Here is a 16356-nt window from a genome sequence, read left to right as displayed (position 1 = left end):
ATGCATTTAAATTAGAACCATTTCTTAATTTGATGACTTACTCCACTCATCAACAACTTGGACCACTCCGCTGTGCCCAATTCCACCTCAGTGCAGCTGTTGCCAACCAAAACCTCTCCTTTTCTTTTCAGGATTCTATTACTTTGGGCCATGCAACTTACAAAAGCTCCCCTGACCCTCCATTCTGTGGCGGGTCTCGAGAATTGAATGAAGAATAGGCCGAGCAGCGACAAGGTTTTTAAGAGTAACTCAACCAAAACAAAATGAAGCTGTAATTGAGTTGTGATATAGGGAGAGAGACAGAGAGGTTGGAAATAGCATCCAAACATAAACAGCATGCTACAATCTACAAAGTTTTTTTTCTTAACTTTTTAACATCTTTGCAGGCTGTTTTCAAGCTATTGCTTTGTAAAAACAACTGAACTCCATCAGTTATCATGACCATGATACCAATGAGAACATCACACATACAGGATTACTACAATGTTTTATAAACATACAAGCCTTATTGGTCTAAGAAAGAGAACGCATTATGCAGTATCAGATGAGCAGATCGTTTTCATTCATTTACAGCTTTTAAAAAATAATAATAATAATTGAGTGTCTTACACAAGGATGCACACTTTGTGAGATTGTATGCATTCAAAGACAATTCTAAAACTGTTGTGAGAATTTAATGAGGCAGAGGCATTATCAATGTGATTTATGTAATAAGTCATACATTTGTTTATATGCTAATATGTTTATACGAGAATAAACAACGTTATTTGTGTCTGATTATAACATACCAAATGAGCGCTGTGGGTGTCTAGAAAGGCAATATATAAATGCAATTATATATATTGATATATATATACCATGATACTGTACAATGCGTTCTCCTTCTTAGACCAACAAGGCTTGTATGTTTATAAAACATTGTAGTAATCCTGTATGTGTGATGTTCTCATTGGTATCATGGTCATGATAACTGATGGAGTTCAGTTGTTTTTACAAAGCAATAGCTTGAAAACAGCCTGCAAAGATGTTATATATATATTTCAATGCCAATGGACTACTTCCCGGCTGTACATCTTCACAGGATCATACCAAAACCAACACATAGTCTTCATTTCAGTCTAGCATGCGAGCTAACGTCAAGTCCTTCTGTCAGGGTGAAACCTTTATGGGTGAAGACTTCCTCCCTTAGAGACGTATAGGATATCCACACAGTGTGTCACTTGTTCCTAAAGCCTACTGGTGATGTAGTGGGAAGACGTATTCCTTTAAATGCAGCCAAAGAACAGGGCATCAGGTCTCAGTGTACGTATATAGACCTACAGGCATAGACCTACATAATAATCTATTCACGAGCAGCCAACATTTAGGTCAGAAGTGCAACAGCAAAGTGGAGCAATTAATTCAAATACACGAGAGAGATATACAGTTTGTAGGTTATAAATAAGGGCGAAACATTATAATGAATTGAGTGATAATTTTATGGTGAACAGTTGTGACCAGACATTATCGACCAGTTCAATGTTTACTCTTCGATTGGTGTAATTTATCTAGGGTTTGCATTAGAGTCGCCGATTGGGTTCACTTTCACTATGTTCATCACTATCAGTTAAACTCTTCCTCCACCTAGTGGTTTAATCTGGTAGGAACATTCAGTCTCTTCACACTATAGCCTTCAACACATCTCTTTGGTAGATTAATGGTTCGTTAGTATCACTATTAGTTGTTCCGAGCAGATCAGAGGATGATGCTTTATCCTGGCGCCCCGCTGGTGAAATGAGCTTCCCACTGCTGTCATGACTGCAGAGTCACTACCAATTTTCCGCCGTAGATTGAAGACCCATCTATTAAGGCTACATCTTAACGGTCCCTCCTTAAGACCTTTTCACCCCCACTACCCTCCTGTACAAGTTCTCTCCTGTTAATAATAATTTTTTTAAAAAGCATTGATTACTTTATCTTATGATGACTGATGGATAGATGATTCACTTACTTAAACAAATGTATTTGTTGTAAGTCGATTTGGGTAAAGGCGTCTGCTAAATGCCATAAATGTAAATGTAAATGATGAAGTTGCCCCTAGACGCTGATTTGAGTCAGTTTTTCCGCCACTAATGGTTAAGGTTAGGATTTGGGGAGGGTAAAATGAGTAACTTCACCCCAGGGCTCCAAGATTAGCGGTTCGTCAACAGTCATTGGTCCATTGAAGGCCGACATATTAACAGACTGATGGCGTTTTCCCATCAAAATTATTTTAAGTGTAGTTGATAAAGCAGGATGACACACATTCATACTGTTACCAAAGGCTCTTTCAAATAGGAGCAATATAGAACATCTCAAAGCATTTAATTGTATTGTATTTAATTGTACCATAAGCATTTAATTGTACCGTTAAGGCTGTATCCTGTGCGTATGATAAATACAGGTTGATTTGATTTGCTACCTATGTCTAACCCTAACCCTATGTTGTTATTTTCATACTTTCCAGCATGATGTATAGAATAGACAAGCGTCTTCAAAATATTAAACAGTTTTAAAATATTTATCTACAAATATTTATATTATAGGCGGTGTGAAGACTCATCTCTTTATCCCTCGATCCAAAATCAAACCCTGCTTTAATCCCCTGAACACTTGTTGATGTCCCCTCGGCCCTCAAAGATCTAAAAGCAAAGTGTAGGTGTAAGCAAAGATATGAATGCTCCATTCAGCCCTCTGATAGGTTCAGCAGTGTCTCCGCCATATTGCTTAAACTACTCCCGTTTTCTCTGCTCTACGAGGAAACATCAAGAACTGTCGAGAGGCTAGACTAGGAGAGGTAGGCGCTAGGCCCTAGGGGTTTGTTTCGGACTGGGCAAAAGGTTTTTTTTCTACCTCGGTTTGACCCATCGGGGCTGCTGTAGCTGGAAGAAGATGTGTGGTTTGACGTGAAGTATTTCCGCAAAAGAGGATGGAGAAGCAGCGTGTAGCCTAGCTTCGCTAGCCGTAATCTGAGATTGAGACGGATTTATAATCGAGTCCCAGGTGCACTGGGATCTGGAGGGTTGACAGCAGTCTTCCGTAGACTGATCCCTTTGTGTTCGTCCCCTCACCCAGTAGGAAATCATGATTAAAGCCATACTAATATTCAACAACCATGGGAAACCTAGGCTTTCTAAATTCTACGAGCATTACGTGAGTATGAGAAGGCTGTACTGATTCTGCCACCTAGATGGCTAGCTAGCTCGCTAGCATTTAACCTGTCAGCCAAATAGTGATTGCAACAGAATACTAATTCGCTATAGAGCGAGCCGGCTCGCTGGTCCGCTGTGCATGGTTTATTACAGATAAATAAAATTATTGTTTATTGTGGAATGTTTAGTTGATGAAGGGTCATTTTGTTTTCAATCTAATTTGATCTGGCAGCTGAATTCTGCAATCAATTATGCAGTGGTCTTGATTCTACGGAACTAGCATTTAATTGCATCTGCAGCATTTGTGTTGGAATAACTACATTTACGAGCGATGCAATATGATCCATTAGTGACTGGCCGGGGAGGAGGGAGGAGGTGGGGTGTAATTTGATACGAAGGAAGGGCTGGTTTGTTTGCGTGCGTGTCATCGATATCATGGTGTTACATATCTGTCTACGCAGCACCGTCCACGCGAATAATCAATTATTTAACATGCAAGAATATCAATTTACACGGGCTAAGTAACAGCGAAGTCTGTATTGTCTCCGCTGTCAGTCCGGAGTATGTCTCGACTAGTGAAACCTGAAGTGTCATATGGATTGATTCTCCATTTGGTTGACGTGTTTACGTCACATGACGCAATGTTGCCCTTGTGATTTACTCGTGCTCCTGGCCCATTCAAGTCAATAGATTCCTCACAGAGTGTTATTCACTCGTTGTTACGTCGTAATAACAGTTTTACTATGAATGGAGTAGGTAGGCTATAAGCCTACTGCATGTTGCAAACCGTGTCTGTTTGATTACCACACACGCTATCTTGGAAAGCTCTAATAGCTTAGGCTATTTCACTAATAGGATTTATGTATGAAGGTAGCCCTCGACCAAGCAGTTTCTCTGCCAGCTACAGGACAGTCTCCCTCCACTACACCATGGAATAGGCAAACTATATTTGAAAACTATATTCATTTTTATTTATTTAATGGTAGGTTTATTATTTGTCTCATAATTAGATATATTGTAGAATGCATTTAGGGGGGTTGTTATGAAATTAGAAGTGAATACTACTACTGTGCACAGAGCCTACAATAAGGAGCCTGGGAGGCTGAGAAGTTGGCCTTGGTGTGCGGTCTTGTGAAGGAGGTGGTGTATCTATCTATATCATTCACACTAGTTTTGCGATTTTTAGGCCAAGCACCGGAGAAAGTCAAAATCTAAATGCCCCCCCCCCCCCCCCCCCCCCATGTTCTCTCTTTTTTTCTCTCTCTCTCTCACTCTCTCTGTATCTATCTATCTCTCTCTCTCTTTCGTGCTCCCCCCCACCCGCCCCCTGACTAGCCCCATGGTTCATGTCATTTGACTAATTTCAACCGCTGCAGCTGCATATACTTTTACTGGATCACTTCAAGGCATTCCCTCTTGCTGCCGTGACCTCCTGACCCGCCTGTCTCAGTGAGAGTGTTCTCATACTTTGGTGTGACTAACTAAGCAGTAAGAGAGAAGCAGGAGGAGAGAAGTAGGCTGAGCAGTAGGCTGAGCAGTAGGCTGAGCAGTAGGCTGAGCAGTAGGCTGAGCAGTAGGCTGAGCAGTAGGCTGAGCAGTCGGCTGAGCAGTAGGCTGAGCAGTCGGCTGAGCAGTCGGCTATGTGGTGAATGTGATCTCACTTTCTTCAGGTTCATAATGAGTCGACGCCGAGATATATACTTTATGTGTATATATCTCAATAAAGTTATATATGCCTTAATCTATGGATGACTGTGGAAACATGGTCTCAACTAGCAAGCCATTACAATGATACATCGTTAAAATCATTCTACATGTTTTATTAATTCTAAAAATAAATGATTTAGCATTGGTGTAAGCTAAAAGGCTTTGAAGAACTCCAACCAACATGCACTGTACCAAAAGCTGTTGGTTGACTTATTCTACTGTTGTTAATTTTAATAATCGGTGTATGCTTTCGTTTGTGTCCGACAGAGTGAAGACACAGAACAACAGATCATCAGAGAAACCTTTCACTTGGTGTCGAAACGAGACGAGAACGTCTGCAATTTCCTAGAAGGTGGAATGTAAGCAATTAGGCCGATGTCGGCCATTTGATTCTCCAAACACCTCTTTCAACTCTGCCATTTGTTGTTCATATTGACATGTTTTTCTTTAGCCTTTTCTAATCTTCAAAGGTAATTGTATCAGTGGAATCAGCCTTTCATGATGCGACATCACACTAGAACTGTCACCGCAGCAGAGGGTTGCTAAGGGGGCCAGCTGGGGAAAGATCAGTTGGATCATGAATAGTTTAATATTTATGTATCATTCATGAAACGGTCCCAGGTGTTGGCCTGTGCAATAGCAGAGACGCCTCTCTGTCCAGAGAGACGAACAGAACTGTGATCCCTGGTACAGTACTCACCTGGTACAGTACTCACCTGGTACAGTACTCACCTGGTACAGTACTCACCTGGTACAGTACTCACCTGGTACAGTACTCACCTGGTACAGTACTCACCAGGCTGTAGCAGCGTGGCCAGATATTTAGTCTCGCCAGTCAGATATTATGACGTTCAAACGTGTTTTTTTTCTTTTTTTTTGATCCGTGGGAGAAGGCCTTCTGTAGAGGGATATCTGACAAGACTGTTCAACACGGTTTTATCAGACTTTAAAAAGGTCGGTCAAGGTCTCTTTGCTGGGCCTTGAATCAATGTGCACTGTGACTGGACGCATCGCCAGACACATGACCCAGTTAATCTGATTGGCAGAAACATTCAACTCAGTATATGTCTGGATATTCAAACAGTGCTTTCTAGCCATGTGACTTGTTCTGATATCACCATGGTGTACTCTCTAGGCTCTGAATGTGTGTATCTGGTCTGTGTATTAGATCTATGATTGATTGATTGATGTTGTTTGTGTTTCCAGGTTGATTGGTGGGTCTGAGAACAAGCTCATCTACAGACACTATGCCACGCTCTACTTCGTGTTCTGTGTCGACTCCTCAGAGAGTGAACTTGGTATTCTAGATCTCATCCAGGTAAAGGCTCAGAGAATTATTAATTTTTCTTGTTGAACTATGAACATTTAGTACCTTTTATAGACATCGCCATTTGAAAGGCCTAACCACTGTGGACGGTTTAGGTGGATATGTTATTGAGTACACATCTAGAGTAAAACAATGACTGACGTAACTCTGGTAGATTATTACACAGTTCAGTAAATGTTAAAATCTTTCTACAGGTATTTGTGGAAACGCTGGACAAATGCTTCGAGAATGTCTGTGAACTTGACTTAATTTTCCACGTGGACAAGGTAAGGGATATGTCATATTTATGCCCTATTTTAATGTCGGTTGTCGATGGAATAAACATTCCATCTGAGCCTTTGTGACGTCACAGGTTGTCTGAATGACAGACATTCCGTCTGAGCCTTTGTGACGTCACAGGTTGTCTGAATGACAGACATTCCGTCTGAGCCTTTGTAATGTCACAGGTTGTCTGAATGACAGACATTCTGTCTGAGCCTTTGTGATGTCACATGTTGTCTGTCACAGACATTGCATCTGAATCAAGCATTTGAGCCTAAAATCTGAACCTTTGTGATGCTACCTTTTTAGATGTTGTGGTTCTATATTCCTTATACCGAGGATGTTAAGAGTTAAAACTATAAACTTAAACTGTCCCTGAACATATATCCCTTATACCAAGGATGTTAAGAGTTAAAACTATAAACTTAAAATGTCCCTGAACAGGCAGTGAATGTGTCTCTCATCTTCCCCACGGATGCTCTCTGCCCAGTACTGTTATTAGTTTAGCGTGTGCCTGTCTAGCAGCGAGGGTCGTTGATCTCCCCAGTGATGACACTCAGCCCTGGCTCCTGTCACAAGAAAAATCACTGTCAATACATCTAACTGTCCCTGGCAGTGAGGCAGGATATTAGTCTCTGCAGGTTCTGTCTTTTACTGCTCCGAGTCGTCATTGATATTCATATGTAACAACACTGGGTTATACAGGTTAATAAACAAGGAGAAAACACAATACCTGTGACAGCGAGATGGATGAAACAAACAGTGATAAATGATGCATTTGCCTGGATGCAGAAAGATAAAAGCATCCATAAAAATAGATATAATTTATTTTTTTAAGAAGACGCATATTGAATCTTAATAACAGATATGACATTCTGCCTTTGATTGACAGGTCCACAACATCCTGGCGGAGATGGTGATGGGGGGGATGGTTCTGGAGACGAACATGAACGAGATCATCACACAGGTGGATGCCCAAAACAAGATGGAGAAATCTGAGGTAAGAGTGGCACTGCCGTATCATGTGACCCCCCCCCCTTCCTCCAGGTACTGTATGTGTCGGCCAGGCATGTGTGTATGCTGACCCCTGACCCCTTGACCCCTGCATGACCTCTCGGTGCCCGTGTGATGCTCCCCTCTCTTGAGTGTTCATGCTCTTCTCTGGCCCACAGCTGCTGCACCGCTCTACACTGAATCAGACTCTAGAAACTTCTAGCTACCCAAGATGTAGCCTAAACACCACAGATACCTATTGACTTCTCTCAGGAAAGCTAGGCTAAGTTTGCCCCCATTTTCTCAATGCGTCTGTTGATCCTTGGTCCTCAACAATCTCACCCTCATGAGAAACATTGTTTTGCTCATCCCACTCTGGAGACATAGAAATGGTCTGTTGACATAATTGTTGACATAATTGTTGACATGTTTATTGGGGGGGGGGGGGGGGGGGTGTTTGTCTGGCTGCTGAAGGGGTAGTGGTGTGTCACAGGAGAATGTTTAGATGAACAAGCATTTGATGTTCAAGTCAAAGATGTCCTGAGCTGATCATTCAACATCTGCGAAGCCGATATCTGGGGGCTGATCATTTAATGTCCTTCATATTTAGGCCTAGACATTGCTTTGTTATCATACATACAGCTACAGTATTGTCACCTTTGCCTATATATATATATATATATATATATATATATATATATATATATATATATATATATATATATATATAAACATAAACATATGCCTTTTAGAAATATTTGACCATTCATCCATTGCTGAGACACAAACACTGTTACAGCCAGAGACAATTTCATGGAATCATTGCCATTTGCCAGTGGCAGAATAACTCAATTATATATTTTCATAAGTTTAAGTAGGCGATTTAGCACAGTAAGCACATTGCACACAAGCTTTTATAAGGTCTGGTCCTAGCCGAGAATGTCAAACAATTCATCATAAGCCATTACCTCCATGTGGCCCTGGTTGAAATACTCTAGTTTACTCAATGAAGTCCTAAAGCATACAGGAAAGCCACACAGCAACATCTACCAGTGTTCATTATTTTTTTTCATTTTATTTTTATTTGCTTGGCTTTTATAGGAATGAAGTGTGCATTACATAAGGTTATGGTTATTTACCCAGGGTGACTCACAGTAAAAACCTTATGGGTTCCTAACAGGCTGATTAGCTATCTAGGCTGATGTGTTGCACCAGTGTTGCATCCATGGCTAACATGTGGAGAGGTTTGACCTTCCTGTTGAATTGTGGCCGTATCTAACACAGATGAATACGCTTTGACAACAACGTCAGCTGTGTTGTTTCACGGTTGATCAAACGGAACCCTTCTTGACAGATGCTCTGAAAGCCGAGTCTTTGACTGTTCAACAAACATCAGATCTGCTCTGTCCTTTCTTTCCTCAGACCTACCCTAGACCGCAGGCTCCTTCCTCCACAGTTAACGTCGGCCATTTCGATTCAGAGCAATAAAAGAAAAACAACAGTTTTCTGACAGTGTGTGATCTTCCTGAAGTTCTCATTTATGATTTGGCTGAGAGTACATGAGAGAATGGCATGACTATTTCACTCTCACTCTCATAGTCACTGACCTGGCTTGGGAGAAGTTGAAACCACCTCAGTGTCAACCAGCAATGCGGTCTACGATAGGTCTCCCTCTATCACTATTTCTATTCTATTTATATAAACTGTAATTATTACTTTGATCTGCTTTAACAACATTCCTCATTCCTCTTTTTCCTGACCCTTTCTAGTTCTTTCCATTTTTCTCTCTTTTTGCAGACGTTTATCTTTCAGTCTCCCAGACAGGACAGGTAGACACAGGTACTGCCAAATTTCAACCCAAGTACTGTAACTTTACCAAGATTACTCTACCTACCGTAGTCTTCCGTAGGCCGACCCACGTAATAGCAAAACGACGTCACTAACATACAAATCTTTCACAGCAGACCCAAAAATGTTATCAGTGTGTATCGCTAACTTTTTGTTGCTCAGTCACAGCTGAAGTAGTTCATAGAACAACACATTTCCATGGTCTCATTTGCGTGAGATTAAATCTATTTGTTCTTAATCGAAATGTAATTAAGAAAACAGGCAGATGATATCGCACCAATCAAAAAAAAGCGTTGCTAACTGGAGTAGCTTTGCAGAAGGCAGTTTGAGTGGTAGATCTGGCTAGCTTTAGTAACCCAGTAGCGACAATGAGACTTTGCACTTCGGCCCATTTAGTTTGGCATCCTATTTGTTTCCATAACACATACCTGTATGTCTTGTTGCAATTTTCCAGGTGCTGAAAAATGTCAAGTCACACCTTTTCGCTAGGTTGCCTCCAACGCTCTGCTAGCTAGCTAGCCACGCCAGCTAAAACACACAGCATGCTGTCTCCCTGCCTCTGCTGGCCTCTGTCTCTCAGCTCTCTGCTTTCCTGCCTTTCAGCTGTCACCAGGCTGCTTTTAAGCATTAGGAGACTGTTGATGACACATTCCTAAAAAAAAGAAGAAAAAAAAGAAAATGATTTTAGAGTTTTGACAGACTAGTTCCTGGTGTCGGCGATGCATGGATGAACCCAGCGGTTTCCCAGAGTCACAGCTCAGTGCCGGAGCAGCCGTGAGTGATGACAAACACTTGTGTGGGAACACCAGAGGGACATGGTGTTTACTGGACGTGAGCCAGGGGAGGCTGGTGGAGGCGGACATCAGAGGACAGGCTCATTGTAATGCATGGAATGGAATGAAGAATGGTATTGTCATGCATGGAATGGAGTAAGGAGTGGTGTGTTTGATACCGTTCCTTATTCCATTTCATGCATTACAATGAGCCTCTCCTCCGATACCATTCCTCATTCCATTCCATGCATTACAACAAACCCGTCCTCCGATTTCTACCTCTACCAGCCTCCCCTGACGTGGTCCGGTTCTCTCTTTACATGGTCACGCATCACTGAGTAGCCTACGTAAGCAGACCCCAAGGCAGCCTGGCAACTAGCAAGGAGAAACTAGGAAGTAGCTAGTTTGTCAAGCTTGTCTCTCCAACACGAGGCTTTGTCCTGTGTGAGGCTGAAGGGCCAGTAAGACTGGGGTACAGTGGGGTACAGTGGGGCGTCTGTATGTTAGGCTGAAGGGCCAGTAAGACTGGGGTACAGTGGGGTACAGTGGGGCGTCTGTATGTTAGACTGCCACTCTACTTGACTGTAGTGAGTGAGGTGTATGAAGACAACACTTGACCGTGTGTGTACAATTAGACGATTGAAATTCAAATCATGTGCCTACACATTAACTGGCGGTTCCAGAGACGGCAGATTATACAGCGACATGTTTGAGCTAGTTATTCAAATGAATGTGGTCACAACTCCCACGCATCTGTTTGCACAAATTGTGATATTTGAAACCTTGTGATAGTCCTTTAAAAGAGATTTAGTCTTCATTTTTGGGTCTGATTGTGAAAGATTCTGTGGGTGGATCTCTAACCCCAGTGATTCTCAAATGTCCCGTTTAGATCCAAGATAAAATATACCTTTTTTTCCCCACATATTTGATATCATGAATTGAACTTATTTGAGGGTTTTTAGTAAGAATCATATCGTACATTTATTACATATCTCACATTCTCATCAGATATTTTCTAAATGAATGTGTAGTGTTATATTGACCAGTACTTTGAGAATCACTGTGTTAGAGTGTGTAGCCTCCCCATTCCTCAGTCCAACACAGAGTAGACCTGCTGTTGCAGTAACACAGCCTCTCCACACATGGTCTGTGTGATAGGGTTATACCACAGGCATAACAGACACCAGGGGAGGCTGGGGGAGGTAGAAATGGGAGGACGGGCTCATTGTAATTCTTGTAATGGATTTAGGAATGGTATCAAACATGTGTCCATTCCATGCATTACCATGAGCCCGTCCTCCGATTTCTACCTCCACCAGCCTCCCCTGCCCCCCACATTGGTCTGTGCCATAGGGTTATACCATAGGCATAACGGACACGTACACAACATTAAATTGCTTTAGCTATAAACCTTAATGTATATTTAAATTATTCAACTGTACTTATTGCTCTTTTTGAAGCCGTATAGCAGCACTTAAACTTTTTACTGGTGCCAACTTGTAATTGAACCATAGTTACCTCCCGCTGTGGGCTTTACAACACACAGCTTTCAGAGCATAATTACAGTGCCGTGGATGTTTCCTTTTTGAATTGTTGCAATATTTTATATATATTAAGTTTATTAAACCTGTCTGAAATCTGCAAACATTAGGAAATGGACACAGTAAAGTAGTTTGAAGACTAAATTATTAGTGGAACACGATACATTTTAAATATTGCAACTGAAATGAGGCTAGGCTCTATGATATTGCTTTAGCTTGTGCTACCTAGCATAGTTGAGACATTCCAAAGTCACATGCTCGGCCAATATAAGGGTTTCTAAATTCTATAAACATTCTGTACACATCTGTAGCTTCATTTCCTCTTCATATCCAAACCCATTTTTCTGCTTTACCCAATTCTCTCCCTGCATTTTGTATCCTTATCGGTCCTCAAGAGTTCGGTGGGTTTACTTTCTAAGCAATGCTGCCTCCGCCTTTTTAAAAACTCTATATTATTGATTACTTTCCGATCAATGAATGTACCACTATGTTCTCAACCTCTCTCACATTTGATTCATAATTGGCTCTGGTTGTGATAAAGCCGAAATCATAATGAACCAAATAATGCATGTGCATATGAAGCTAGGCATTTGGATGTACATCTGCACAAATCTGTTTTTATAGTTGATGCTTGGCATTTTGTCTGTCAGTGACTGTGTCTGGTTCTAGTGTTGTTGTGTGTTTAGTACAGTATGTTGTTGTTGTTGTGTGTTTAGTATCGTATGTTGTGGTTGTGTGTCCCTGTCTGATGTGTGAGGGTATAATGTACTGCAGAGTGTGTGTGTGTGTGTGTGTGTGTTTCACTGATGACTCTTAACTGTGTTTGTGTGTTGTGTGTGTAGGCCGGTATCGCAGGCGCGCCTGCGAGAGCCGTTTCCGCCGTCAAGAACATGAACCTCCCAGAAATGCCCCGAAACATCAACATTGGAGACATCAGCATAAAAGTGCCAAACCTACCCTCCTTCAAATAGTGTGGCGAGAAAACACCCGCTGCTGGACGTCGACCAATGTTTACGATGCAAATTTGTTTACCAAAATCAAAGCAAAACATCCAGTTTTATTCAAATATCATGAAGGTACTGTGTGAATCTCTTTTGGCGTTAAACTCTTTTTCCTGTTTTGAGATGAATGTCATTTGTGTGGCTTGTTTTTCTGTTTGAGAAGATGAAGTATTTATTTATTATTTTTACATTCCGCGTCCCTTGCTAAGGGATGGGCCCGTATGTGTTGGCTGCTACAGTATTGGAAAATCATACCTTAGTAGTGGTTTGTAAAAACAAACTGAACAGAATATTCTTATATACAAGTATATGATGATATATGCTGAAATTGTATTTCTTTGTCTTATCTGTATACAAAATATTTTAAACAAAACAATCTTGTCTTATCAAATTATTTTCTCTTGGTTTTAAATCGGTGCATGTAAGAAATTTTTTTTCCTCCTTTTTGCAACCTAATAAAGTATTGAATCATTTTATGTCTGCCTGCTATTTGTGCTTTCAGTCAAACTGTAGATAGATTAGATTGTAAACAATTCAGTGTAGGCTAGAGTTTAGCCAATGAGGTTCTCTTGGTCCAACATTTTAAATTGTGTGAGCGGACCAACTGTAATGTACTCTGTAGGCTGTTCCAACCAACTGTAATGTACTCTGTAGGCTGTTCCAACCAACTGTAATGTACTCTGTAGGCTGTTCCAACCAACTGTAATGTACTCTGTAGGTTGTTCCAACCAACTGTAATGTACTCTGTAGATTCCAGCAGTGAAGTGCAAGTTGTTGAACAAACGCCATTGATGAGGTAAGAAACCATATATGTGAGTAATTTTGGTTGAACTACCCTTTTAAGTCACTGTGGTACCCAAGAAATTGTCCCTGCGGGCACGAACGTTTATATTTGGTCCAGTACCCGCCCCGTAGTCAGCTGATAGATGGCACATGACTATCTGAGACAATCATTAAGAGCAGCTTTTGCGCAGCATGCCTTCGTTAGATTTCTCAAATATCTGTGCACATGAAACCCAAACACGCACACTGTTATCATTAAACATTATAAGAGCATCGTTAACGAAAACCGAGTGATTAGATTTAGTCTTCGGATGTTTCTGTGAAATGTAAAAGATCGTTTCAATAAGCGCGTTTGGTGCGCAGCTTTGAGTGTCTAAACTACAGCCTCAAGTCACAACAGGGAAGCGAGGACGGCGATGCCACTGTGAGAGTGACAGCCAGGTATCAGCTTAGAAACACAGAATACAGGTGTGAAGCATAGACAAGACAGTTAGCTATGGCTGCTATCATTACAGAGACACAAAGGTAAGGGTTTTAATCATGCCACTGCCAGTGGGTCTTCACGATAGATCACACCATGGTTTCGCCTTCATAAGGCAACCAACTTGTATGGTCACGAGAGACGTAGACATGCTTATGATAGCAACCCTGTCAAATAATGCAGCCTATGTATCTGTGTTGACACAGTACACACCAGCTAACACTGTTGAATCCTCTCAGTATTAAAGATGCCGTGACGTCCATCAACACGATAGACGTCAACAAATTCTCCAGGCTCCTCTCCCGCATCCTGCAGAAACTCCATCTGAAGGTACTGTGTATATAACGCCTATTTTAAAGGTTCTGCTGTAGCCTTTTAGAGCTGCATCTCCAATTACTGGGATGATTCCATAGTGTATGATGTATCATAAACGGAGGTTTGTGGCTGCTAAACTATTACTGTATGGCCCTTTCTCAGTTGTTAGAAACATGATTCCTTGCATCCTCTCCTCTGTCCTCCACTCTCTCATTCCATTTCATGCATTACAATGAGCCCTGTCCTCCGATTTCTACCTCCCCTGCTGTACAGGTGATTCCTACAGTGCCATCATGGTGACTTGTGTTTTTTAGGGAGAGCGCACCTTCAGTGAGGAGGAGGAGTTGAAGCTGCAGGGAGCTCTCTCATTGGACAAGCAGGCCCTCAGTCTCGTGCTGGAGACAGCAGCCTTCATTCTAGAACAGGTAAGGGGCGGGGCCTCCTTCATTCTAGAACAGGTAAGGGGCGGGACATTCTTCATTCTAGAAGATGTAAGGGGCGGGGGTCCTTCATTCTAGAACAGGTTAAGGGCCGGGCATTCTTCATTCTAGAACAGGTAAGGGGCAGGGCATCCTTGTCCTCAGGTATTTTTAGAGTAAAGAATATGGTGCTTTCACTGTTTCTACCTGTTTACATTGTGATGCATTTTGCGTCAGACTTTTTAATCAAAGCCAACCTTTCCAGTTGCATTTATTATGTTTTGGTAATGCTCTACCATCACTTTCCTCATATTAACTGTTAATTTTTACGGGAACAATATTTTTCATAGTTTGCTTCAGTAAATCACAAAGTTATCAATAAGTCATTCTTACAGTCGGTAATAAACATGTAATTACGCAGTTACCTTGTACTTTCTAAGTGACTACAATGTAATTAAGCTTCTGTGAAACTATTTGTTACCTTTTAGTTCAGTCAGGGGGAAACAGATGTTTCTGCTCTCCTCTCCAGGCGGTGTATCACAATGTGAAGCCGGCCTCCCTGAAGCAGCAACTGGAGAATGTCCATCTGACCCCGGAGAAGGCGGAGGTGTTCAGCCAGGCTTGGACCACCGCCGGCCCTGACCTGGTGGAAAAGGTCAGGCAGAGGATCTTCGCCCCCAAGAAGGTCAGAGGTCAAGCTGCCCTCCTAGTAGTGTAGGTCTATGGGGCAGTGTCCCGGACACAGACTAAGCCTCCCCAAACACAGATTAAGCCTCCCCAGACACAGATTACGCCTCCACTGACAGACAGAGATTAAACCTACTCTGAGACTAAAAAGCATCTTCAATGGAGATTCATCATTGAAAGTTGCAATTTAGTAGAGGAATTGTAACAGCCCCTTAATGTTTCAATGACACCAATGTGATTCGCTCGAGCAAATGTTTCTTCTTCGATGCCTTTGACTTTCTCTGGAGGGTATGTACTGTAAGCATCATTAACTTTTAACACTTTGTTTTGTGGCATAAAGGCTCTCCTGGTGAACTAAACGAGCCTCTAATGACATTAGCATGCTTAATGTCTGAGCCATAACGCCCCAATGACATTAGTATGCCTAGGAAACTTCCAGCTCCAACTGAACATTCAAAAGAGGGGGTGTGTGTGTGTGTGTGTGTGTGTGTGTGTGTGTGTGTGTGTGTGTGTGTGTGTGTGTGTGTGTGTGTGTGTGTGTGTGTGTGTGTGTGTGTGTGTGTGTGTGTGTGTGCGCGCGAGCGTGTGTTAAAACAACAGAGAAGAGCGAAACTCAAAGAAGCCTTAGCCTGTGGTGTTGTTGATGTCATAACCTGGGGTGACAGCGGTCTTCAGTGCCTTCCCTCGGACTCTCCAACACAGTCACATACACACACACACACACACACACACACACACACACACACACACACCGGGGGGACTGGGAGCAGTTTCACACCTGGCCTGTTGGCTCATGGGAACACTCAGAGATAACGTTTATTATTTATTATCCTGTCTCCTCTCTCTCTCTCTCTCTCTCTCTCTCTCTACACTCCCTTTCATTCTCTCTCTCTCTCTCTCTCTCTCTACACTCCCTTTCATTCTCTCTCTCTCTCTCTCTCTCTCTACACTCCCTTTTATTCTCTCTCTCTTTCTCTCTCTCTCTACACTCCCTTTCATTCTCTCTCTCTCTTTCACTCTCTCCTCTCTCTCTCTCTCTCTCTCTATCTA

The 16356-nt window shown here is 42.0% G+C and overlaps 2 protein-coding genes across 4 annotated transcripts in view; both read left to right on the top strand.

Annotated features, from left to right (window-relative positions):
- Positions 1-2916: 2916 nt before the first annotated feature.
- Positions 2917-13097, top strand: ap3s1 (adaptor related protein complex 3 subunit sigma 1). Of its 2 annotated transcripts, XM_083673055.1 has the most exons (7): positions 2917-3171; positions 5145-5236; positions 6084-6195; positions 6399-6470; positions 7358-7465; positions 9228-9297; positions 12463-13097. In XM_083673055.1, exons 1-7 carry the CDS (start codon positions 3103-3105, stop codon positions 12705-12707), a joined length of 768 nt encoding a protein of 255 aa, XP_083529181.1. In that variant the 5' UTR covers positions 2917-3102; the 3' UTR covers positions 12708-13097. The 2 variants fall into 2 exon arrangements, with proteins under 2 accessions (XP_083529181.1, XP_083529180.1); XM_083673054.1 differs by lacking the exon at positions 9228-9297 and having other exon boundaries at positions 2920-3171; positions 12463-12717.
- Positions 13098-13798: 701 nt separating this feature from the next.
- Positions 13799-16356, top strand: part of commd10 (COMM domain containing 10) — a 28826-nt gene continuing 26268 nt past the window's right edge. For both annotated transcript variants that reach the window (XM_083673611.1, XM_083673612.1), the window contains exons 1-4: positions 13799-13929; positions 14125-14215; positions 14515-14625; positions 15149-15304. In XM_083673611.1, coding sequence (XP_083529737.1) covers positions 13901-13929; positions 14125-14215; positions 14515-14625; positions 15149-15304 — 387 coding nt within the window. In that variant the 5' untranslated portion in view covers positions 13799-13900. The remainder of the gene's footprint in view (positions 13930-14124; positions 14216-14514; positions 14626-15148; positions 15305-16356) is intronic.

The sequence above is a fragment of the Argentina silus genome, assembly GCF_951799395.1.
Source record: "Argentina silus genome assembly, chromosome: 7".
NCBI classification, from domain to species: Eukaryota; Metazoa; Chordata; class Actinopteri; order Argentiniformes; family Argentinidae; genus Argentina; species Argentina silus.
Note: the sequence above shows the minus strand (reverse complement) of the source record. Positions and strands in the feature narration are given on the sequence as shown.

What these genes read in the sequence shown, in the direction of transcription:
- ap3s1 (XM_083673055.1), top strand. Translation starts at nt 3,103, where the DNA reads ATGATTAAAGCCATACTAATATTCAACAACCATGGGAAACCTAGGCTT. An exon ending in GTATTCTAGATCTCATCCAG is followed by an intron (nt 6,196 to 6,398) that starts GTAAAGGCTCAG and finishes ATCTTTCTACAG; the next exon opens with GTATTTGTGGAAACGCTGGA. An exon ending in TAATTTTCCACGTGGACAAG is followed by an intron (nt 6,471 to 7,357) that starts GTAAGGGATATG and finishes TTTGATTGACAG; the next exon opens with GTCCACAACATCCTGGCGGA.